Source organism: Micromesistius poutassou (assembly GCF_964030765.1).
Source record: "Micromesistius poutassou genome assembly, chromosome: 5".
Lineage (NCBI taxonomy): Eukaryota > Metazoa > Chordata > Actinopteri > Gadiformes > Gadidae > Micromesistius > Micromesistius poutassou.
In genome coordinates, this window is record NC_140275.1 from 2517886 (window position 1) to 2541543 (window position 23658).

At 48.2% G+C, this 23658-nt stretch overlaps 4 protein-coding genes across 10 annotated transcripts in view; 2 read left to right on the forward strand and 2 right to left on the reverse strand.

Annotated features, from left to right (window-relative positions):
• Positions 1 to 769, reverse strand: part of LOC311343764 (TNF receptor-associated factor 2-like) — a 5469-nt gene extending 4700 nt beyond the window's left edge. For all 3 annotated transcript variants that reach the window (XM_084468725.1, XM_084468724.1, XM_084468726.1), the window contains exon 1: positions 353 to 769. In XM_084468725.1, coding sequence (XP_084324851.1) covers positions 353 to 540 — 188 coding nt within the window. In that variant the 5' untranslated portion in view covers positions 541 to 769. The remainder of the gene's footprint in view (positions 1 to 352) is intronic.
• Positions 770 to 2615: 1846 nt separating this feature from the next.
• rabl6b (RAB, member RAS oncogene family-like 6b) lies at positions 2616 to 16069 on the forward strand. 2 transcript variants are annotated; one of them, XM_084467720.1, is made up of 17 exons: positions 2616 to 2749; positions 3265 to 3706; positions 4776 to 4910; positions 5351 to 5398; positions 5622 to 5645; positions 6063 to 6115; positions 6328 to 6416; positions 7147 to 7287; positions 7798 to 7903; positions 8415 to 8518; positions 9354 to 9817; positions 10539 to 10695; positions 11123 to 11329; positions 12258 to 12540; positions 13026 to 13212; positions 13785 to 13849; positions 14135 to 16069. In XM_084467720.1, exons 2-17 carry the CDS (start codon positions 3577 to 3579, stop codon positions 14336 to 14338), a joined length of 2397 nt encoding a protein of 798 aa, XP_084323846.1. In that variant the 5' UTR covers positions 2616 to 2749; positions 3265 to 3576; the 3' UTR covers positions 14339 to 16069. The 2 variants fall into 2 exon arrangements, with proteins under 2 accessions (XP_084323846.1, XP_084323847.1); XM_084467721.1 differs by lacking the exon at positions 5622 to 5645.
• Positions 16058 to 19532, reverse strand: LOC311342879 (uncharacterized protein). 4 transcript variants are annotated; one of them, XM_084467725.1, is made up of 5 exons: positions 19443 to 19532; positions 18746 to 19013; positions 18169 to 18276; positions 17492 to 17533; positions 16058 to 17194 (listed from the first exon to the last, which is right to left on the reverse strand). In XM_084467725.1, exons 1-5 carry the CDS (start codon positions 19483 to 19485, stop codon positions 17179 to 17181), a joined length of 477 nt encoding a protein of 158 aa, XP_084323851.1. In that variant the 5' UTR covers positions 19486 to 19532; the 3' UTR covers positions 16058 to 17178. The 4 variants fall into 4 exon arrangements, with proteins under 4 accessions (XP_084323851.1, XP_084323849.1, XP_084323852.1 ...); XM_084467723.1 differs by having other exon boundaries at positions 18732 to 19013; XM_084467726.1 differs by lacking the exon at positions 17492 to 17533.
• A 252-nt stretch (positions 19533 to 19784) lies between these two features.
• Positions 19785 to 23444, forward strand: imp4 (IMP U3 small nucleolar ribonucleoprotein 4). Its single transcript, XM_084467722.1, has 9 exons — positions 19785 to 19904; positions 20098 to 20206; positions 20354 to 20437; positions 20531 to 20640; positions 20904 to 21036; positions 21663 to 21817; positions 22203 to 22297; positions 22447 to 22520; positions 23034 to 23444. The coding sequence occupies exons 1-9, from the start codon at positions 19902 to 19904 to the stop codon at positions 23144 to 23146; spliced, it is 876 nt and encodes a 291-aa protein (XP_084323848.1). The 5' UTR covers positions 19785 to 19901; the 3' UTR covers positions 23147 to 23444.
• The last annotated feature ends 214 nt before the right edge of the window (positions 23445 to 23658 follow it).

Consider the following 23658-nt stretch of genomic DNA (forward strand, 5'->3'; position numbering starts at 1 on the left):
TGAGGACAAAAAAACACTAGTCCTATATGTTTGTACGGTACAAATAGAGTCAAATACGCTCTTTTATTGTTGCTTTAATCACAAAACAGACTGGTTAAATCCAACCAACCACCTCGGGTTTCGTTCCAGGCGCTCACACTGGATAACTTTTATGGTAGCTCAAGAAAAGAGCTGTCAAGGGTATTCATCCTGCAACATCTCCCATCTGCAGCATCTCGACATCGCAACACAAACCATCACATAATGCACGACTCGCCATGCAATGCATAGCCAACATGTTGCTACCGATCAGAACAAAACACCAGACCCTGATAACAGCAGCCTAGCCAGCTAGCATCCATGACACACTCACCTCACGGTCTTGTTGAAACAGAAGGAGCAGAAGCGATGACCACACTGGGCTTGCAGAGGCCTCCTCAGGATCTTCTGACACGAATTGCACAGATGCTTGTCTTCGAGGTGGTTCGCCAGGATCTTCTTGGGGAAGCCGGGTTTGTTGCCTTCCAGTGAAGATGTTGGGGATGGCTCTTGTGCAGCCATTATTCGGCCTGCACTACAATACGGGGTGCTCGGAGGGGTGTGTTCAGTGCACACAGAGCACAATCGGTTTGGCAATGTTTGGCTGCAGACACCCAGTGTGCCTTAGTGGAATACCATCGGGATTGTTGACGCTATGTATCTGAGCCGGTGGGATGCAATTCAAATGCAAACGCAAAACAAAGGCGCTGCATTTTCGACGAGAAGCGTAAACAAATATGATATGAGGATGAAAATAGCCAACGAGTTGCAGAGTCTCGGCTCTGCCGCTGCGCTCAAGCGCGGCGCCACCGAACGCGGAACCCGCGCTTCGCGCGACGCGACACCATGCGATGCAAGGAAAACAACCACATAATGAGCCAGTAGTTGCTTTGCGATACCTTACCTTCAAAAGGACTTCAAAACACAGCTTTATACCAACACGTGTGGTTACAATACTACATATGGAGAGTGCACAATGCTGGTTTTATGTTTCAGTGTTCTGACTAACAAACGGTGAACCCCAATGTCCACATGTCCTCTTTAAGCATCCATGCCTAACCCAACTGATGCCACTGAAGTCCATTATTTTCCAATAACGTCATCCACAACATAATTTTTTAAGCAGCTGAAACTAAAACATTCTTCTGCCTTGCTTTGAGCATATTTTCTTTGCGTGGTCAAGGAATCATCTTGTCGATAGTTGTGTTAATCTTTTTTAAATGTTGGATTTGTACCACATTAATGTGGAACTGTTAAAAGACAGATGTGTTAAGTAAGGGATAATGTATAGAACGCCGGTCATCATTGATAATGACCGGTGACGTTCTATACATTATCCCGCTTATTACACGGCTACTTTCCAAAACAATAATATTTTTTTGTGTCTTTTTACAATTACTATTCGTAGTGTTGATCAGCAGAGAAATAGTCAAAGACGTTGACGTCGCTTAGCAACCAAATACGCTAGGGCTGTACGCTGGGGCTGTAAGTTACCGGACTACTTGCGGAGTGATACGAAAGACATAAATCAGAAGCAAAAAATCCACTTTCCTTGACAGCGGTCATTATATGCTTAGCAACGGTCATTATTAAAAAAGAATATGATGTGATAATAATGAAAGTTATTACACGGCTCTTCTCAATGCTGTGGAAAGCTCCGTTCACTTGCATGGGCCTTTCCGACTTCCGGTGGTGAATTATTTTTCAATAATGGCCGTTGCTAAGTATATAATGACCACTGTCAAGGAAAGTGGATTTTTTCACGTCTTTCGTATCACTCCGCAAGTAGTCCGGTAACTTATCAACCCCAGCAGATTCGGTTACTAAGCGACGTCAACATCTTGGGCGGACTATTTCTCTGTTGATCACGCTACCAATGGTAGTTGTAGAAAGACACAGCGTGTGAAGTTATTTTTTCGTTTTGGCAAATAGCCGTGGAATAAGCAGGATAATGTATAGAATGTCGCCGGTCATTATCGAAAATAAGCCCGTCAGGGCGAAGCACGACACCTCCGGTTCACGCCGGTGTCCGATTCGCCCTGTCGGGGGTTATTTCCCCGATAATGACCGGCGTTCTATACATTATCCCTGTCTTACATAATGCCCATTGCCAACCCATGGAAAATGGTCGACCAATCAGGGTATGACCTGAATAAAGGGGGCTAGATCTGTACTCACAACAACACTGAGCCTTTTCATTTACTTTGAAAACAAAAAAAATTAAAATTATATTATATATTTAAAATAATGCTATCCTATGCCGTTGTGGTTTCCTTTGTATTTTTGTGTCTTGCATTTCTGCACCGATACACCTTAAGAAATGCCAGTTGCGCCTCATTCTGGTGCCGCGCCGCGTCGCAACCGCGTCCAGTGTAACCACCCTTCAGCGGTCTAGACGCAGGCGCAGCGCATCGCCAACCGCGTCCGGTGGAGGCGCTTGTCAGCGGTCTGGGAGCAATGGCACCACGTACCGCGTCCTGTGGAGCCGCCCTTCAGCGGTGTAGCGCATGCGCAGTGAGGCCACTACTCGGACGCGGTGGTAACCGCGTCCAGTGGAGCCGCCCTTCAGCGGTGTAGCGCATGCGCAGGGAGGCTGCTCCGCTCAAGCTGTCAGTGTGTGTGTCGCCACTTTCCTCCGCCACCGCGGAATGTCCCCTGAAGCCACCGTAGCGCTCAGACGTCTCCGCGTTAAGGCCTGAGGACAAGGGGCTCTGCTTCTCCGCGATTACCTGTGAGTGTTTTGTCTCATTCGATGTTTAATGGATAAATAACAATCAGCGTATCTAATTGATCTGTACTGGGGTCGGCTAAGCTAATGCTACCAGGGTAGCTACACACACACACACACACACACACACACACACACACACACACACACACACACACACACACACACACACACACTCAGCATACGGGTAACGTTACCTTGCAGCCAGGTAATCAGTCATGGAGGGTTTGGTGTTTTTTATCTGCTTCTGTTGACCTTGACGCGTTATTTCGACGTGTTGCTATATAAAGCCTTGCGCGTGAATGTGTGTATCTGTAGAGATAGTGTGGGTGAAGGCGTCAGCGGCTAGGCGCTAGCAGCATAGCTTCATAGATGGGCATCGCCAGAGAGGCGAAGCAGGAGCTGCATTGATCTCAGTCAATGAAATGGGATGTTGTGATGTTGTAGCAGTCCATGCAATCCCCCCCTCCATCCATGCTCTCATCTCACGAGTTTATGCGTTTTTGTGTTTTCCCCAGGTGATGCTCACTAGACTATGGTGTCATCCTCCTCCCTCGTCATCAAACAAGCAGCAACATCTGGTCTGTCTTTGGACGAATAAGGGAGAATACCTCCTCTGAACCCCTATAGCCAACAGTGGCAGGCTCTGGAGTGCGGCACAGCAAAGCCATGGATCCTTGATTGTGCTGGACCACCACTGAGCAGCACAGACACAGACATCCCTTGACTCTGTATCCACCAGTGGTTGGTTTGGGACGACCGCGTCGTGGAGATTTCAATCCCAGTCACATCTGATCCGTTGACTTTGTCTGAGCGAACCAATCGTCACAATGTTCTCAGCCCTGAAGAAGCTGGTGGGGTCCGAGCCTGGACAGCTCAGGGATAAAAACATCCCCGCCGGCCTGCAGTCCATGAACCAGAGTCTGCAGCGTCGCTTCGCCAAGGGAGTCCAGTACAACAGTAAGACAGACAGAGAGTCCTGCAGATCTGTATTGGCTCTATGTACTGACCGCATACTGTCAGCGCTACATAGAGCTCAATCATGCATAGATGATATCACGTGTTGCTTGCGTCTGTCCGTTCATGTTAACATGTCATGGGGTTATATAACGTGATGGAGCAGTGAGGGCAGTATAGGGTCTGGACCAAGAATGCCCAGAGAGGTAGATTGTGGACATTGGAGTGCAAGGCTGTGGTTCAGGTATTTGGCATGTAAATAAAACACCTGAACCTCTAGAGTCTAAACTATCCACCCCCCCCCCCCCCCATCCTGATCTGATTCAATCACTAGTAGTTGTGTGCTGCCGCACTATTCTAGTGCTATAACTGTATTATTGTAGATTTGGTTTGTATTTGTATTGGCTGTATCTGTGTTTTCATTCTCACCACTGTGCTGTACTTCTGTGACGCCCTCAATGGCTCCCTGGGATTGATCCTCTTGTTTTGGTTCTTTGATAATGCTTTTGGGTACAATGGTGTATTTAGCAGTGTTTTTTAAGTTATTCACAAGTCAATGCCAAGCCATTGGTTCATTCATTTGTTTTCAATGACATACTTTACGGTGATGTCAGCAGCCATTATTCCTTTGTTCCTCCAGTGAAGATAGTGGTTCTGTGTTTCCCAGTGAAGATACTGGTTCTGTGTTTCCCAGTAATGTTGGTGGTTCTGTGTTTCCCAGTGAAGATAGTGGTTCTGTTTCCCAGTGAAGATACTGGTTCTGTGTTTCCCAGTAATGTTGGTGGTTCTGTGTTTCCCAGTGAAGATAGTGGTTCTGTGTTTCCCAGTGAAGATAGTGGTTCTGTGTTTCCCCAGTGAAGATACTGGTTCTGTGTTTCCCAGTTAAGATAGTGGTTCTGTGTTTCCCCTGTGAAGATAGTGGTTATGTGTTTCCCCAGTGAAGATACTGGTTCTGTGTTTCCCAGTGAAGATACTGGTTCTGTTTCCCAGTGAAGATACTGGTTCTGTGTTTCCCAGTGAAGATACTGGTTCTGTGTTTCCCAGTGAAGATAGTGGTTCTGTGTTTCCCCAGTGAAGATAGTGATTCGTGGGGACAGGAACACGGGAAAGAGCACCCTATGGCACCGACTTCAGGGGAAGAAGTTTCTGGAGGAATACCTGCCCACACAGGAGATCCAGGCAACCAGCATCCACTGGAACTACAAGAGTAAGTCCAGTCACGTCTCCACTTGACTGGTCGCACCACTACTTTGCTTTCCTGGCATCCATATTTGGTCATTGTTTTTTACAACTTCTGTGTATTGTTTTCAGTGGCCCCATACCAAGGTAGGCCAACCCATTCGGTCTAGGGTGCTAGTGTTTACCTAGTCGTCTTATTCAAGTCCAGCTAACCTTTTGTGTTTCGAGTAGCTCCTCTGTGTACTAGTACAGTAGTCATGTATCTAGATAGTCTTTATCACTTATAGTTACCTGCTTCTGAAACCATCACTGTGAAAAGGTAACGAAAATGAGTCCCACACTAATTACTGCATCGTGTCCTCTTGGCGTAGTACAACAGTGTTCATATTTGATTGTGTGTTTAGTATAGATTGTGTCAGCCTCTTCTCGCTGATCATTCACAACTGTGGGTGTCCTCGTTTCTCTCAGCTACGGATGACGTGGTCAAGGTGGAGGTGTGGGACGTTGTGGACAAAGGTGAGTGTTTGCCCGTCAGAAGAACAACAGAGTTCACCATTACTCACTCACTGTCTCTCAAGTCATGTCCATTTGGTTTCTTTATCACCATGTCAATTGTTTGGTCACCTTTTTGTTTACATTCAGAGCCACACATCCTCTGTGATCATGTTGATGTATCTCTCTATTCGCACCCTTTTCTCTCTCTCTCTCTCCTCTCTGTGTCACTATGCACTCACCCCAGGCCAGAAATATCCTCTTCTTGATGGTAGGTGATCGCTGTGGTGTATAGAATGCGTCGTCGTGGCTTGTGAACCGTGGTTAACCTTCCGTACCGTTTTCATTCCTCTCACTATCAAAGACAAACATTGTTTCAGCGCTGCCTGCTAACCTCCGTTTGCGGTGTGACTACCACTAAAAGGGTTTGGCTGAAGCGCGACTGCACTTGATATAGGTTCCTGCTCTGTGTGACCTGACAATTAAGTCTGTTTAATTGTCGTATTTTGGGCTGAACAAGCTATGCCAAAAGAATGCATATCAATAAGTAGCTCGGCCATAATGCTTTGCTTGCTCTTTATGCATTGCTCTTGAAATAAAACTAGATTATGAGCCACAGAGTGTCATAGCTTTCTGTGTTTTCTGGGTCTTCCTCCTGGCCCTAACCACGTCTGCTCTGCTGTTCCAGGCAAGGGAAAGAAGCGTGGTGAGAACCTGAAGATGGAGAACGAGACCCCGGAGGTGAATATCACATGACTGTCATGGGTTCTAGAAAAAACCGAGAGAAAACTATAGATCTGGAATGTGGGTCAGCATGCAACATGTGGTGTCGGCTTCACTCCTTGCTCCTTTTTATCCTAAATTATAAATGTTGGTCTCAGGTTTCCCTGTTAATAAGCCTTTAATCAAGAGCATGACTATTTTTACTGATCAAGTGTGTTGTGCGTTCGCAGTCGGACGAGGTGGCGCTGGACGCAGAGTTCCTCGACGTCTACAAGAATTGCAACGGTGTCATCATGATGTTCGACATCACCAAGCAGTGGTGAGACGCTCCCCAATACACCCAGCGCGTCTAATCGCTTCTCTTACAATATGCATGCAGAGAGAGGGGGATTGGATTGCAATGATGTCTAATGCAGCCTCGCACTCGGAGCTCTGGCGGTCGCTGGCCTCCTCTGGTTCCCATCCCGGCCTGATGGCGCTCCAGCAGGGCTGAAGCGGTCAACACACGATGAGCTGTCAGCGGCGGCATGGCCGATGGTTTCCTGTGGAGTTGAGCGCCATAACCCGACCGTTGAGGCTAGCCCGGCTGTAGTGTGTGTGACTCGGATTATCCACCTTCAGGCTCCTGTGCAACGGTCACACGAGTTCAACTCTGACCCCCGGTTGACGCTGACCTCTCAGGTCGGGTCCAACCGGATCACAGCTTCGTTGATCTGAAATCACTGGAATGTAAATGTTAGCATCCTCCTCATTTGTAAACTCTAATTCAGATTCTATGAGTCAAAAGCACTGAACCCCTGTCTGTTGGAAGGCCGTGTCAAAGGCCTTCCCTGGCGTCCGACACTATGCTGGCCTCACACACACACACACACACACACACACACACACACACACACACACACACACACACACACACACACACACACACACACCCCCTACTTGAGCTTCCTGGGTGATGGGGATGATGCTGTTGATGTGTGATGGTGATCCCGGTCCCACGGACAAACCCCGTAACACACGGGGCTGGTGGCTTTCTGTTTCTCCCTCAGGACATTCAACTACATCCTGAGGGAGCTGCCCAAGGTGCCCACCCACGTGCCGGTGTGCGTGCTGGGGAACCACCGCGACATGGGCGAGCACCGCGTCATCCTGCCCGACGACATCCGCGACCTCATCGCCAGCCTCAACAGGTGTGTGTGTGTGTGTGTGTGTGTGTGTGTGTGTGTGGGGGGGTTCAGGAGTGTGTGTGTGTGTGTGTGTGTGTGTGTGTGTGTGTGTGTGTGTGTGTGTGTGTGTGTGTGTGTGTGTGTGTGTGTGTGTGTGTGTGTGTGTGTGTGTGGGGGGGGAAACCTTTTTGAATTTATGGGCGAAAAAAACATTTTCGAAATTTCAGTTTAAATATGCACAGAATAATAAAATCTGAGGCTGTTCTGTGGCCTCCTCACATCCTCCTCCCCCTGCTGATGATGTCCTACTTTCCTCCGGAATAAAGCTCTGGCTTAACTAAAGCCACTCTCACACAAACCACCATTGTCTGTGGTAAAAATATCCGCCAAAACAAAATGGAACAAAATGGAGTTGGTGATGAAACCGTCCACTGGGACGGATTTGAGCCGGCACTGTGAGGAATTTCTCTTTGGGGATTAATGACGTGTTATCACCCGACTGTGTGACTGACCCCTCCGCTGCTGTTCCTCCAGACCAATGGGAGCGTCCTACATCCACTACGCCGAGTCCTCCATGAAGAACGGCTTCGGCCTGAAGTACCTCCACCGCTTCTTCAACATCCCCTTCCTGCAACTGCAGGTGTGTGTGTGGTGTTACCTCCTCAGTGTGTGTGTGCGTGGTGTTACCTCTTCTGTGTGTGTGTGTGTGTGTGTGTGTGTGTGTGTGTGTGTGTGTGTGTGTGTGTGTGTGTGTGTGTGTGTGTGTGTGTGTGTGTGTGTGTGTGTGATGTTACCTCTTCAGTGTGTGTCTGTCCTACAGATATTTTGTGTAGTAGTATTTAATTTAACAATAAATCCTCTCTGTTGTGTGAAGTATCTTATTTCATTGGACTACTATCTAAGGACTGTGTTTGCCGTTGAAGTCATGTTGGTGGAACCATGTCAAGCTGCTGATGCATACTTTTAGACACAGTGTGTTGGAGGAACTAGACCGCGACCATGAAGCCCTAAAGGGACGGACACGGTTAGAGGAGGTATTCTGATGGTGGTCTGTGTGTGTTCCTCCCTGCAGCCAGATACGCAGACTGCTGGGGTTCTGATGGTGCTCTGATGGTGTTCTGATGGTTCTCTGTGTGTGTCTCTCCTCACAGAGAGAGACCCTGCTCAGACAGCTGGAGACCAACCAACTGGACATGGACGCCACTCTGGAGGAGCTCTGTGTTCAGCAGGAGACCGAGGACCAGAACTACGAGATGTACGTTTGTTATTGTCTGTACTCTTTCCCCCCCCCCCCCCCCCCCCCCCCTCCTCCACATGTCATCCTAAACTAGGGCCACACCTCAAACAAAGGAACAAAGAAAGACTGAGAACAGACAGACTCACTTGTCGTGGGAGTGTGTTCTCCCACTGTGTTTTGACACTTAAACCAAGTAACAAACAATCATGGACAGTGTACAGCTCTCTACCGTACAGCTCGCCACTGAGGCTATTTGTGTAACGATTACCACGGGAAGAAAGCGTCAAAGACAGAGACAGCGAGTTTGATGTCTGACTGCTTCTGTGAAGTCCACAGTCTCTCACTCCTCTTTGATGTCGTCCTAGTGGCGCCATGCACGTTGCTGATGTCTTCAAAGACTATTTTCTCCAGTTTCCTCCTCGCAAATTCACACTTTTCGTTAGCTGTTCCAAAATCCCATGCCTATTGTGTCTTGTACCCGTACACACCAACTGATCAGCGCAATCCCGCCTGATAAAATCCAACATGTTTAATTGAATCTGGCCCATGGCGACTGGGATCATATAGAGAGGGATTGGGTGTCCTAGGACTACTGGGTCCGACTCTACCCAGCGCCTGCTGGACTGGAGCTTCCGATTCTAGACTCTGTTCCCAAATCAGCCTGAAAAGATGATTTTGGAACCCAAACTTGGAACCCTAGCTTGTGACCCTAGCATGTGACCCTAGCTTGTGACCCTAGCTTGTGACCCTAGCATGTGACCCTAGCTTTACGAATCTGAACTTGAACTGACAAAGCATTGAAGCTCCGCTGTCCGAGTAAGAACCCCTGATCCGATCCTCTCTCCCCCAACAGCTTCCTGGAGAACCTGGAGACCCGCAGCAAGGCCTTCGGCTCTCCGGGGCCCACCAACGGCCAGAGCCCCTCCTCGGGCTCCCAGTCCCCCGTGGTCCCCCAGAGCGGGGCCTCCACCGGCAGCTCCAGCCCCAGCACCCCCCAGCCCCCCACCCCCTTCCAGACCCAGGGCCAGGCCTCCACCCCCCAGCCTCCGCCCGCCGCCCCTCCCTCCTCCGCCCCGGGCCACCCCCACCCGGCTCACGTGGGCGGGGCCCCCTCCCACGGGGCCGAGCCCTGGGGTCAGGTCCAGTCCCCCGAGCACCCCCGGCTGGCCCAGTCGCCGGCGTCAGGGGCCCCCAGACCCTCCACCCCGGCCTCCCCCGCCCTGGCGGGCCCCCAGGACCAGGCCCCCCAGAAGCGCGGCTTTATCTCCCGCTGGTTCGGCTCCTCGGGTCCCCCGGAGGCCCAGTCCGCGGCCCCAGGTGAGACCCCCTACTGGGAGGGGTCCGGTCCACCAGCGCTGGCCATCCTCCTGGGTTTAGTCTTCAAAGGGTTAGATTCTGGGTTATGAATGGGTTAATTTTTGCAAACATGAACAAATGCTTATTTGCTCTGTGAGACTAACGATCGTCATGCGCAAAGCAAACTATGCGTATGTCAGGATAGTCATTCCTCCTGTTGGCTCCATGAGAGTGTGTGAGTCATGCAGTGTTTGTTGTTTGAAGCCTGAGTCTATATCAGACTCTGGTGGATCTAGCCGGCGCGTGCAGCGTGTTACATTAACACACCCACACACCAATGCTCTTCATCACTATTGAACTGTTAGAACGTTAGTGTGTGTGTCTGTGTGTGTGTGTGTGCTTATGTTTGTGTCTCGTTTGTGTTTGTGTCCCAAGTTTGTCTGGGTTTATGTCGAATATAAGTGGGTTTGTGTGTGTGTGTGTGTGTGTGTGTGTGTGTCTATATAGTGTTTGTGTCTTGTGTGTTTGTCTGGGTGTGTGTGTCTATCTAAAGCTGTGTGTGCGCTTGTGCTATCGTTCGCTAGTTCTTATTTCCTCTGTCGTCGTTAACATCTGAACGTCGTAACGTTCAGATGCTGTGGCTCAGTGCTGGCTGAGTAGTCCCAGGCCAGGTCTGTGGTGTGTATCCATGGAAACAGCACAGAGGTGAACCCTGCTGTAACCCGGGTCCTGTATCCTCCAGACGGCGGGGCTGAGCAGCCCGTGTGTCCCGCCAACGTCAGGAGCGTGGACGACTTCGTCCCCGACGAGAGGCTGGACCGCAGCTTCCTGGAGGACGGGGGGGGCTCCAGGGGTAAAGCCCCCCCGCCGGCACACAGCACCGTCCTGGACAGCGACAGGTAACCCCCCACCCACCCCAATCCTGGTCCAGGGCCGGGAGGGAGCAGCCACTACACCGGCTGGATCTTGGGGTAGGAGTAAGGGTGTAGCATGTGAGCGGCATCTGGCTCAGCAGGTAGAGCGGGTGGGCTGGTAACCGGATGGTTTCTAGTTCGAACCCCGGCTCCTCCTAGCTGAGTGTCGAGGTGTCCCTGAGCAAGACACCTCACCCTGACTACTCCTGATGAGCTGGCTGTAGCCTTGCATGGTTTACACCACCGCCGGTGTGTGAAAGTGTTTTGAATGCTGGGTGAATGTTAGGCAATACGGTTTAACCCAGCGTGTTAGAAACACGCTGTAAACCAGAGGACCCTAGTCTAGACAGGTCAAAACAGACCCCGCTCCTGTCGTCCTCCTGAAGGTGACCTTGTGTCTCCCCTCTCCCAGTGACGGCGAGGGCCGGGGGAACCCCATGGTGTCGGGCTTCCAGGACGAGCTGGACCCTGACGACCAGGCCCTGCCCCAGCCCCGGGGCCAGGCCCGCGTGCAGCCCCCCAGTCGGGACGTCACCCTGACCAGCGACGAGGAGGACCCCCCCACCCCTACCCTCACCCCCCACGTCCTGGACCTGGACAGCGAGCCGGAGCTGAAGAAGTAAGGATGAGCTAGGACCGTAAAAGCCTCTAAAGACCACGGACAGATCGGTCTAGGATCTGCATCTTTATTGGTCCGATTTTGAGAGTTGATGTTGCTGCGGACATTGGTCTGTATTTACAAAACTCCAGACGAGGCAGTACTCTGTTAGGTTAGAAAAGATCAGAGTGTGACAGTTCCTCTTTAACTAGCTGCTTAGTAAGATGTTGAGTGAACTAGCTGGTGAGTAAGCTGTTGGTTAACAAGCTGGTTATTTAGTGGTTGGTTAACTAGCTGGTTAGTAAGCTGTTCATTACTAGCTTGTTAGTAAGATGTTGGTTAACTAGCTGGTTAGTAATAAGGGACATGTTCTGTGTAGGGTCTTTTCCCCCGTCCTCTTCCACCATGACTGTTCTGATGTCGCACTTGAAAGAGTTTGAATTAGTTTGTCATGGATCACATGTATCAGATGATGCAGTGTAGCTCTGCTTCATACATGATGCTGTCACACCCTGGATCCCAGAGCCCACACCTCCTCATATCTCCCCGGTGGTCGCAGTCCATTTCCCCTGGGATCCTACAGCAGGTCCATCTCTCTAGTTGAACCGCCTAAAACAGCGGCTCCAAAACATTTTCCCCTTCAGGGCTTAAAAGACAGATTGAGTGTTTCTTGTGGGACCGTACCGTCACACACTCAAAACCCACACAACAGAACACATCGGGATAGGTGATTTAGTAGTTTTAACGAAACAATTCTTGCTCCTCCCCCTGGCTCCTCCCCCTACATTGGCTCCTCCCATTGCCTCACCCCTCCCCTGGTCCCACCCCTCATACCTCCTGCCCCGCCCCCTCCCCTGGCGCCTCCCTCTGCCCTCCCACCTCCCCCTGGCTCCTCCCCTTCACCCTGGCTCCTCCCTTTTCCCTCACACCTCTTCCTGTGCCCTCCCAGGCCCGTCATCAGTACCACCAAATCAAAGACCGCGTCTAAGAAGGGTTCGGAGCCCAAAGCGCCCGGCCAGCTCCTGCTGACCCCGGCCCCCATCTCCCTCACCCTGACCCCCACGGCCGAGCAGCCAATCAGCAGGCAGCAGGGCAAGAAGAAGGGCAACTCCCCCAAGGCGGAGGACTCTGACACGGAGACGGAGACCCCCGTGGCCCAGCAGATGCTGTCCTTCGTCATGGACGACCCCGACTTTGAGTCCGACGCCTCAGAGACGCCCCAAGTGACCAAGGTGAGGTTTAGGACCGAGTAGTCCATGGGGCGGCATGTGGCTCAGCAGGGAGAGCGGGTACAGCGGTAACCGGAAGGTTGCTAGTTTGATCCCCGGCTCCTCCTAGTGTCGAGGTGTCCCTGAGCAAGACGCCTCACTTTTACTGCTCCCCGACGAGCTGGCTGTCCACTTGCATGGCTGACACCACCGTCGGTGGGTGAATGTGTGTGTGAATGTGTGCGTCAATGTGTGCGTCAATGTTAGGCAATATTGTAAATTGCTTGAGTGGCAGCTCAAAAAGCACTGTATAAATGCAGTCCATTTAGTCCAGGAGAAACACACCTGTGGGTCTATAAGAAGGTCCTTTCTGGTTCAAAGAGGACCAAACTGACGTGGTTTGTCTTGTTAAACTCGGTCCAACAATCTATTGGAATATCTTCCTGTGAACATTGAGGACTCAATGTTGTTTTTAACTGAATGAGTCTCCCCCCTAACCACACCCACAGGAAGTGTTTCCGGTCAGGGCGGAGCTTCTGTCTGACCTATCGGAGGACGAGGTCCGGCCAGCCAAGGGGGCGGTGTCCCTGAAGCCGGCAGTCATCTCCTTCAAACACAAGAACGACACGGACCTGTTCGGCCTGGGCTTTGGGGAGGAGCCAGCCGCTGCCAAGGACAGCAGCGAGGAGCAGGAAGGCACGTAGCGCTCACTTCGCCACCCGTTCTCCTCCTCCTCCTCCTCTACCTCCTCTTTCTCCTTATCATCCTCCTCTTTGTTGTCCTCCTCCTCCTCCTTATCCTCCTCATCTTCGTTGTCCTCCTCCTCCTGCTCTTCTACCTCCCCTTCATCCTTATCATCCTCCTCCTCTTCGTTTGCCTCCTCTACTTCTTCATCCTCCTCCTACATTGTCCTCCTCTTCCTCCCAATTCTCCTCCTCTTCATTGTCCTCCTCCTCCTCTACCTCTTCCTCCTCTTCATTCTCCTCCTCCTCCTCTACCTCTACCTCTTCCTCCTCTTCATTGTCCTCCTCCTCTACCTCTTCATCCTCTTCATTGTCCTCCTCCTCCTCTTCGTTGTCCTCCTCCTACTCCTCCTTCAACCTCTTCATCTCCCTTATCCTCCTCCTCTTCGTTGTCCTCATCCTCCTATTCTTCATCTTCCTCCTCCTCGTTCTCCTCTTGACCCCTGACCCCTGTGCTCCTGTCTGTGATGCATGAAGTCACTTGCTGTTTTCTGAACCCCTTATCTCCGTCTGCTCCTCTTGCAGAGAAAGAAAGCAAACCCTCCCTGAAGGAGAAGAAGAAGAAGAAGAAGAAGGTCAAAGAGGTCGAGGTAAAGAGGATTATTCATTATTACTATCTCACCAAACACTTATATTTGTATGGCAAAGTGCCTCAATTAGCCATTATAGATCTGGATATATCTATCTAGATCTGGTTAGATGGATGGATAGATAGATCTATAGATCTATCTAGATATAGCTATAAATATATAGAATGCTAGCCTCATTATTCAGAAATCGAAATGTAATTCATACAATAACGTCCATGTGTAAATGTCAGTAAATGAAGGTTCACCTCACTGTGCTTCCCCCCCCCCCCCCACCCCCCCTCACAGGAGGAGGAGAAGAGCAAGAAGAAACACAAACACAGGAAGAAGGAGAAGGAGGAGGTGGCGGCAGGAGCGGAGGACAAGGAGAAGAAGAGGAAGGCCAAGACGTCCAGCCGGGCCAAGAAGACGGACGTGGACGAGCTGGAGGACTTCCTGGGTGGGGGCGGGGCCTCTGTCCGGCCCGAGGGCGGAGACTACGAGGAACTCTAGAGTGGAAAGAGGGCGGAGCCTCCATCCATTGTGTGCGCGTGTGTGTTCGGACCTCCAGCATCTCCCCCCCCTCTCTAAACACACCCAGCTTGATGCCCGCCTCGCTGCGTTGCGTCTCCTGAACCAAACACACGACCTCCTCATGCGTTCCACTGTCACATTTTTCCGACCAATGAGATCAAAGAGAGGATACTGGAACCGTGTACTGTAAGAGATGATTGGAGCAGAGCTCCCCTCCTCCTCCCTCTCTCTGTACTTTTGACACTCTTACAAACTGACTGTGCTTAATAGTTTGGTTTTAATTCATTTTTCCAGTGGATGTCTGCACAGCCGTAGTCCGGTGTAGTGTGGGTTCCCTTAGGGCTCTGTTGTTGTGTTCGTGGTCTGATGTCTCTGTGTTTTAGTGTATCGATTGCGAGCATGCTCAGTTTGGTGACTGATACCCTTTGGATCGTCCGGATAGATGTATTGATTTTCGTTTGTCCCTTGCTCTACTGCGGTTGACAGACTCTATCATGGCAGCTTTAGGCGCGCGCCTGTCCACTGTGTTGTGAGTTGAAGAAGAAATCTCAATCCACAAAGAATCATCGTCATTATCGTCATCATCATCCAGGGAGACGCGGCCATCAAGCACTCCTGCTCTCCCCCACGGTTACCGTCGTCGTGTGTGCGTTTGCATTCATCGGCCGCTTTAATACCCAAATGACTTCACAAACTGCCCCGTGGAACTTGATTGCCAGGTGTAAGAGGGTCATCCCTCCGCAGTGTGCGTTCGTTTTCCACTCCCTCGCCTCCCCACCGAGGCTCTGTGGGTTTGAGTGTGTCTTTGCTGTTTGTTTCTTTGGATTATCTATTGGTTTTACATTTCCTCAGAGGCCTTAAAGGTTGAGGTCACTCCATACATTTCAAGTGTTCTTACTGTAGGCCGTGTTTCATGTTGTTTAGAGAACTTCTTCCCACTCGCTCTGGAACCCCGATGCAGGGTTCATGGAAGCTGTGGAGCTCCACTCTCGACCACAATACGCTCTTGTATTAGATTGCAGTGGATCCATAACTTGGTGTGTTTGTTTATTTCTCACTCTAACCCTAATAAGGAGCCTCTATTTCTGCCACTGCAACCTTTTTCAAGACTTGTTATTTTAACGTTAGATTTTTTGGTAAAATGTGTCGTTTTTTGCTTGTGTAAAGTGCATATCAAGGCCGGCACTCTCGGGTGCTGTGAAAGTACTGCAGCCGAGCTAGGGCTGTGAAGGTTTATTTTAATACTGTCCCGTTGACTCCCGCCCACTGTCCCCCCTCCTTCTCTTCCTCTATGTCGTCATGGAAACTGATCATTGCCCGGATTCATTGATTGATGGACTCCGATCAAAGGATGCTCCTCTCTGTGTGATGAAGTTTGGTTAGAGAATCGTGCAAGGCCGTTTGGCCAGCAGGACTGTACTGGCTCAAACCGGCTCGAACCGGCTGTCCCCCTATGTACTGTCGCCCACAAGACTAAGTTATGTGGATTTCTTTATTAAAAAACTTTTATTTACAAAGCGACAGGCAAGATGATGGAACGGCGTGTCTATTCACCCCGTCACGATTATATTTGGTTGCTTTACAGCTGACTTTATGTTTGAAATCTTACCCAAGATGAAACTATGCAGCCTCCATCGTCCATACTGTGTGCTCAAGAGCTTTTTTGTATGTCTACTTTGATGTGTGTGTGTGTGTGTGTGTGTGTGTGTGTGTGTGTGTGTGTGTGTGTGTGTGTGTGTGTGTGTGTGTGTGTGTGTGTGTGTGTGTGTGTGTGTGTGTGTGTGTGTGTGTGTGTGTGTGTGGGCATAGCAAAAACAAATGTATAAAGTATAAAATTATATATATTTGAAGATTTTTGTTCCAAAATTAGACCTGTGTGAAGAGAATGGTTAGCAGCGTTCTGGTTATTGCTAATAGGAGCTTAAGTCCTTTTCTGAACAATAAAGACTGTCCGCCTAAGTAACTGAAACTGCAATAGCTCTAATGATACACTCTTCAGCACTTTTTACTTGTCAACCTTCAAACGATATTCTGTGTTACGGTATGTTTATTTTGGAACCAAACCCTTCCTTTTTCATTCCACCACATGTTTACACTGTGTGAGTTTGCCCATGTTGGTTTGTTCAATAAATACAAACTAATTTCATCATAGCTGCCTCCTTTTGTCCACATTTCATTCTTCAATTCTAAGGTAAAAAAATATATATATATGCTTTTCCGACTTTCTCGCTTTTTCAAAATTGAGGGTGTCTATGACTTTCATTTTTCTATACTTACGTAACCATTCTATAAAGGCAATAGATCACTTCAGTCAGTGGTATATGCTCATTATACCACAGTTTCGCTGCGCGTCGGGACGGACAACGCCCCTTAACTCAGCCTGTCGTGATCTATTGCTTAAATATCGCATGCAACTTCGCATAGCGAAGTTGCATGATTGCTTCGCGCGTTAGCAGGGAGACAGTCAATGCATGAGTAGTTGGACATCCTGGCGCTGCTATTATGACGGGATTTTTCTAAAAACAATAGATATGGGGAAAAAATATAAAAATGGCATTTTGGGGGCCCCGAAAGGCCTCTATGGGGCCTTCTATGGGGCCTGGGGCTCCAGGCAAGTGCCTGGTTTGCCTAACAGTACGGTCCGCCCCTGTATATAATATAACTTTAGATCGGGCACATCTTGCATTGTCGGTCTTTACCAACAGGGGGCGGTATAACCACAGGTAGTCCTCAATCGGCTCTAAACATGCTCCACATGAGTGGCTGATTATAGATTTTTATATATTGGTTCAGGTTCTTCCAGAACCTTAGTTGAATCATCATGATGTCTTCTGCCTATAAGGGATGAAGGAAGAAAATTTGACAATTATATTTAGGCCTACGAGTGTTGCATGAAATATCTGACTTACATGATTCTTTGTAATGAGTATCTTGTTAATATTAAAGAACTTAAGTAATACACTAATGTATGAATAGTCACTAGTGTATGAATAATTCCTGTCTGATTAAAAAGCAACATTAACAAGCATATTTTTCCACAGGCTATCGCAGTAACTGTATGTAAATAAACCACCCTATACTAGTCACAGTTTTGGAAACAACAAACACCACCAGCGACCATATGGTCTGTACCTCTTATCTGGGCCATGGAGACGTGGTTTAGCTGTTGCTGTCCTATTGGGAGAACGCAGAGAGAAAAGAGGAAGTCAGAATGATGTGGTGGCCGTGCTGCTAAAGCTGGTCCTAGTTCTCCTCCCCTCTCTCAGGCTTCATGCTGACTGAGAGCCACACCACACCCACACTTCTTATCGTATTGTTGTCAGTAACCAGTTCTACGAAATAAGTCTCAGAGGTCCATCCATGTTGTGGACGTTGAGAAAGGGGTTTCTGGTGGTGTCATGGTAGAAGCAAGAACTGTTTTTTGAACCAGACTTTGTTACTCATTCACGTGATTCACACTCTAACCCGACTGCCTATCTGTGAGGTCTGGGGTTTATTAGGTCCAGCTTTCATCAAACATGTGGTGAGAGACGAGCGATAATCGTCTCCTGTCCTTCCTGTGTGTTCACTTCTCAGCAGCGTTCACCAACCAGCGGTGACCAACCAATCAAAGAAATTTTTCCACAGGAAGTTGAAAATAAGATTCACATTTTGAAACAAAGCTACAGATTGCAGCATGGTCTTCGTTCATCATCATCCTTTGGATGACATATGTAGTAAGACTCATGTGAACATACCCACATGAAGTCACATCAGTGCTACCGTATTTGGGCGTACATGTACTCCTACAGTGAGTATCTCCTACTTACGTTCTGAGCGACGGGTGATCAGCAGGTTGAGGGCGAGGACCGAGGGCAGCACGAGGATGGAGGGCAACACGACCAGGCGAGCCATGCTCCAGATGTACGCAGAGGTGGCTGGAGGAGCGGAACATATGGTATAAGAATATACAATTAGGTTTCAGTAAAACCAACTGAAACACTTTTGTCCCAACTTGACTCGGCAAATGTCCTCCAGTATGTAGAATGTTAGGTTTTACCATGATGATTTCATTTTCTTTAGGGCAAGAAAACTCCTAGAAGACCAGTTGTTAGTGTGTTTATGTGGGGCTGTGTGTGTGTGTGTGTGTGTGTGTGTGTGTGTGTGTGTGTGTGTGTTTGAGTATGAGTGTGAGTGTGAAAGAAATAACATAGATTAATATAACATGATACATATATTGTCTTGATATACAAAGAACATCTAAACTAGGTGGTAGTATGTTGTATATAGCTTACAGAAGTAACATGGTTTGACAGCAGAAAAAAAAAGTGGAAAAGCAGAAGGCGGTAGTACTTAAACTACAACAGAGGCATTTACTTTTGTATTGACTTACAACCGTAGAAGTACCTCTCCGCCAGTTTGATGAGGACCGAGCCGTTGGTCATGACTCCACACCAGTACACCCCGGCACCGCTGGAGGGGCTGACCACAGAGACGGTGTAGGAGCCCTGGTCCTCGCCGATCACTGGTTGGTCCCCAGCATGAGGACGCTGGTAGTCGTACACCAGGCCGCTGCAGCACTCTGCGCTGGTTTGTTTGCACCAGACTCTGGGCAGAGTTCTGTGGTGGACTTGGTACGGGCATGTGAGCGCCTGCAGGATGCCGTGGCTTTCTCCTGTGCAGAAGGATTATAATGTTTTAGAGGGCTTGGGGTGAAGGGGTTGTGCTGGACTGTTGACCCATAGGGGTGCTGATGTAGGCCGCCCTACAGGGTGTTTGAAGGTGTTGGTCCTGGGTTTAAAAAGAGGACATGGATAGGAATATACCAATTTCAAATGATATTATCATCCACAGTTCTATAGATGAAAAGCTGTGAGGATCAATACAAGCTATTAAATTCATTGAAATTCACTTAATATTCAGGATAATTATTTTATGAAAATGTTGAGGATGGTCGGTTTCTGTTGCTGTCCATCATGACATCCTTCTCACCCTTTAAATTGACACCGAACAAAATAAAATCATAAACAATAGTAAAACAATTGCTATCTTTTTCCCCTCTATAATTCCATATTGTGATATAAAAAAGGGACCAGAGACTTACCAGCCCTCCACACCAGTAAACACATCACCAGCAGCAGATGCATGTTGTGCTCTGAGATTCACATCCTCTTCTCGGAAGCAGAGCTTCTTTTACACCCATGAAATGACCCACCCACCCCTGGACCAGGAAGTGTCAAAACAAGTTCTGTTTATCTTTTTATCACCTAGATCAGTGTATATCCTAAACTTTAAAATAGCATCGAGCTTCCGAGTGTGTCTCAAAAAATAATCATTAAACCATTCCGGTTTATATATATATATATATATATATATATATATATATATATATATATATAAACCTTTATTTTGAAGTACGAACTTTTATTTTGAAGTGCGAACCCATCGAGGGAAGCAGTATCGAGCGGTGTCATTGGTCGAGCGGCGGACCAATGAGAACACATGTTGTTACGCCGTGGTCGTCAGTAGTACATGTGAGCGACTGCCACCAGACAACATAATAATGGTTCGTAAAGTTCTAATAAATACACCAATATACCGTGTTTAGAAACCACGGAAATCGAAGACAATATCAAATACTCCTCTGACCTTAAACGTATTGTTAACCGCATGAATAAGGATCAAGACTGTGATGTATTTGTGTGTTTTTCCTTCGGTCTGGTAGTTGAACTGACCTGGTTGTGTGTGTTTGTGTGTAGCTCCGTCGAGAGGTTCGGCTGAGGCGGGAGTACCTGTACAGGAAGGCCCAGGAGGACCGGGAGAGGACCATCGAGGACAAGAAGGAGAAGCTGAAGGCTGCTCTCGAAGGTGAGATGTGTTCAAGAGCTGACTCCATCCTTTCACAATGAAGTCCATGCGGTGTCATTATCTTTCAATGGTAAAGTCATGGGTTGCTGCTGGTAACAAGTGTGATCGATTCAAGATTTTCCTTTCTGTTGTTTTGTTTCCTCTCAGAGAATCGTCTCCTCCCAACTGAAGTACGCAAAGATGCCCTGCAGTTACAGAAACTCCTGGAATATGACGACGAAGGCGCAGAAGGTCGGTGTTACTAATTGTCTCCTGAAGATATTAACGCAAACCCGCGTATTTCCCAATTTAAAGACTGTGTTGTGACGACCGTGCCCGTTACAGGAGCCACCTCTCACATGGACGATGAGTACAAGTGGGCCGGTGTGGAGGATCCTAAGATCATGATCACCACGTCGAGAGACCCCAGCTCGCGCCTCAAGATGTTTGCTAAGGTCAGTGTTTGGATGGGTGATGAGATGCTACCTGTGATCAGTCAGAAACCCAGCCAAGACGTACAGGAAGTTCTAGTGCATACATTAACAACCGTGGTGACTAACGCCTAGTCATCAGTGTTGTGGACACATTCAACTTTTACTTGTTTGTAAACGCATGTATAAAACCTGCCGAAGAGTCTCTTTAAAGGACTATGTAGTAAACCGCTTTGCTGCTAAATGACTTGCGTAGTTCCAGTGGTGTGATGATGTGTGTTCCTCAGGAGGTGAAGCTCATCTTCCCAGGAGCCCAGAGGATGAACAGAGGAAACCACGAGGTGGGGTCGCTGGTGAAGGCCTGCAGGGCCAACAACGTCACAGACCTGGTGGTCATCCACGAGACCAGAGGACAGCCAGGTACAGCACCACGCCCCATCCTGGCCCAGTCACGGGGAGAACACGCATCAAATACACACTTAGGGGACCGGCCTTCCCCCAGGCCTCATTACATACTTATTTAGGGCATTTAGCAGACATTTTCATCCAAAGCGACTTACAATAAGTACATTTGTCAGAAGAAAGAGAAAAAATATATCGCTGTCATCGCTGTACAGTAAGGATGGTCATAGAACCAAGTGCCAAGCACTAATTGCTAGGTTGATCCCACCGTATACATTAACAAAGCTATGCATTAGCATCGTTATTTGGATGCATTTCGGCATATATTATTGAACTGTGGAGATAGGACGTGTTATAACCTAAATATAACAGAAGGCTGTTATTTTGCTTGTTTATGCATGGATTATGCATGCATTATCTATGGGAGCTCTCATGTATTTTGCATTATGTACTTCTTGATATGTGATTTTCACACGTCTTCTCCGTGTAAACACGACTCCCATATCCAATAAGGCGATTGACACCCTTCCAACACATTCAAAGTGAAGGCGTTTGCTGGAACGGGATAGACACCAAAGCTTGCCAGATCCTGCATGATTCTGCAGTGTGTGTGAACGAGTGGTTTCCGTCTCGTATGTTTCCAGATGGCCTGATGGTGTGCCACCTGCCGTTCGGGCCCACCGCCTACTTCACTCTGTACAACGTGGTGATGAGGCACGACGTCCCCGACATAGGCACAATGTCTGAGGCCTTCCCCCACCTCATCTTCCACAACTTCACCTCTCGCTTGGGCAGAAGGGTGAGTGCCTGGGTCTTTCTTCCTCCTCTGGATCCGTTTCAGTTCCTGTTGCTAATGCTCCTCCATATGAGGCCTAGTCACTCGGGCTTAGAGCAGCACCATGAAGTACACATTGACTGTTGATGATCTGACCAATCACAACCTCATCGCAACCAATTCATTTTTTATGTGGCCATGCAGCAGCGTTGATGTGATCCATGTGTATGATGTGATGTTAATGTCTGCCTGACCTTCGTTTAAACACTTCCTGTGAGGATGCGCCGATGTATACTCTCTCACTAAACACTTTTTGGCTTCTTGTCAAGCATTTGACACTAGGAACAGCTTATGTGTGCTCTTGACAGATGTTCAAGCATGTTTAAATGAAGCCTTGTTGTCCCTACAGGTGTCCAACATCCTGAAGTATCTGTTTCCAGTGCCCAAGGACGACAGCAAAAGAGTGATTACCTTCTCCAACCAGGAGGACTTCATTTCCTTCAGGTCAACATGAAAACACATTAAATAGGACAATATAAACAGTTCATTAATTTAATTAATGAACTGTTAATTATAAATATTAAATATGGCATTATATGCCATGTTTGTGTGATGAGGATGTAAATAATAACATGTGTTTTGTGAACTTGCAGACATCACACCTATAAGAAAACAGACCACAAGAACGTTGCTCTTACAGAAGTAGGACCCAGGTTTGAGATGAAATGTAAGTATGACCCTGTTGAACCCGCGATCCCTCAAAGAGTAGATGCTAGAGGGAGCACTTCAACTCCCTGCACAAGCAGAATGCACTCATCTCAAGTGGTTTAGTTTGAGTTGCATCTCCACGTTAACTGTCTTACAGAATGTTTAAAGGGGTGTTATGCCACCAGGTGTGGGTGTGAATAGCCATTACAAGCCGTTTGAAAATCAGCCTTTTCCTGTGTTTTAGTGACATCACAAGGTGTGTCCACCTAGAATATATGTATGATGGAAAGATGATCAACATTTGCTACAGTCACCTGGGTAGACTGATCTACCCAGCATACAGCTAGGTGGACACGCCTACTTGTGATTTCACTAAACCACAGGAAAAGGCAGATTTTCACACTGGAATGGCGTCAGATAGCCAAGTGACTTACTAGATCGAACTACATCCTCTGTCAATTCTGTATCCCTCTATTCTATGTGGCTCTAGGGTTTAACGGTTCTGGTTTTTAACTCTGCGTGTCTTCTCCAGTGTACATGATCAAGCTAGGCACCCTGGAGAACGAGAGCGCCGCTGACATCGAATGGCGCCACCACGCATACACCAACACAGCCCGGAAGAGGAAGTTCCTCAGTGTGGAGTAGGATCTACGGCTGTATCATCTGCAAGAGGAGACCAACCCCCCCCCACAACCGACTCTTCATCAGTTCAGATGATGATGATGATGATGTGGACACTATGTTTTGCTATGTGTTGTGAAAAAGGCAATGGGTATGCATTTTCCTGTATCTTTGTATTTCATTTGTATCTGATCCATTTATGTGATTAAAATATTTGTAATATCTATTAAGTGTTTCATTTATGTACACAGATTTGTTTATGTATTTCTTTCATTTTGAATGTAAGGAATTAAAAATGCTTTGATTTAATGTTTATTAGGGGTTGAATATGGAAGTACGTTATTTGTTTCAAGATGTAAACAGATTCAAGATTGCGAAGTGTACCAGAAATCCAAAAACTCACCATAATAAAATAAACTCCACCGCTCGCGCACCTTGTATCTAGTTGTGGTGACTGTGGGCGTGGCGTCGAGAGCCCGTCCAATCAGGAGACGGCATCGCGGAGGTTTTCCGTTTTCCCAGAAATTCTCGACGAG

Bases quoted from the DNA above. Each gene is read 5' to 3' on its own strand.
- rabl6b (XM_084467720.1), top strand. From the start codon at position 3,577: ATGTTCTCAGCCCTGAAGAAGCTGGTGGGGTCCGAGCCTGGACAGCTC. The intron at 6,417-7,146 runs GTGAGACGCTCC...TTTCTCCCTCAG, and splicing joins TTCGACATCACCAAGCAGTG to GACATTCAACTACATCCTGA. The intron at 12,541-13,025 runs GTGAGGTTTAGG...CCACACCCACAG, and splicing joins AGACGCCCCAAGTGACCAAG to GAAGTGTTTCCGGTCAGGGC.
- LOC311342879 (XM_084467723.1), bottom strand. From the start codon at position 19,485: ATGCATCTGCTGCTGGTGATGTGTTTACTGGTGTGGAGGGCTG. The intron at 18,277-18,731 runs GTAAGTCAATAC...CCGCTCCTCCAG, and splicing joins GGAGAGGTACTTCTACGGTT to CCACCTCTGCGTACATCTGG. The intron at 17,534-18,168 runs GTAAGTAGGAGA...TTCTCCCAATAG, and splicing joins GATCACCCGTCGCTCAGAAC to GACAGCAACAGCTAAACCAC.
- imp4 (XM_084467722.1), top strand. The intron at 21,037-21,662 runs GTACAGCACCAC...GTATGTTTCCAG, and splicing joins CGAGACCAGAGGACAGCCAG to ATGGCCTGATGGTGTGCCAC. The intron at 22,521-23,033 runs GTAAGTATGACC...TGTCTTCTCCAG, and splicing joins ACCCAGGTTTGAGATGAAAT to TGTACATGATCAAGCTAGGC.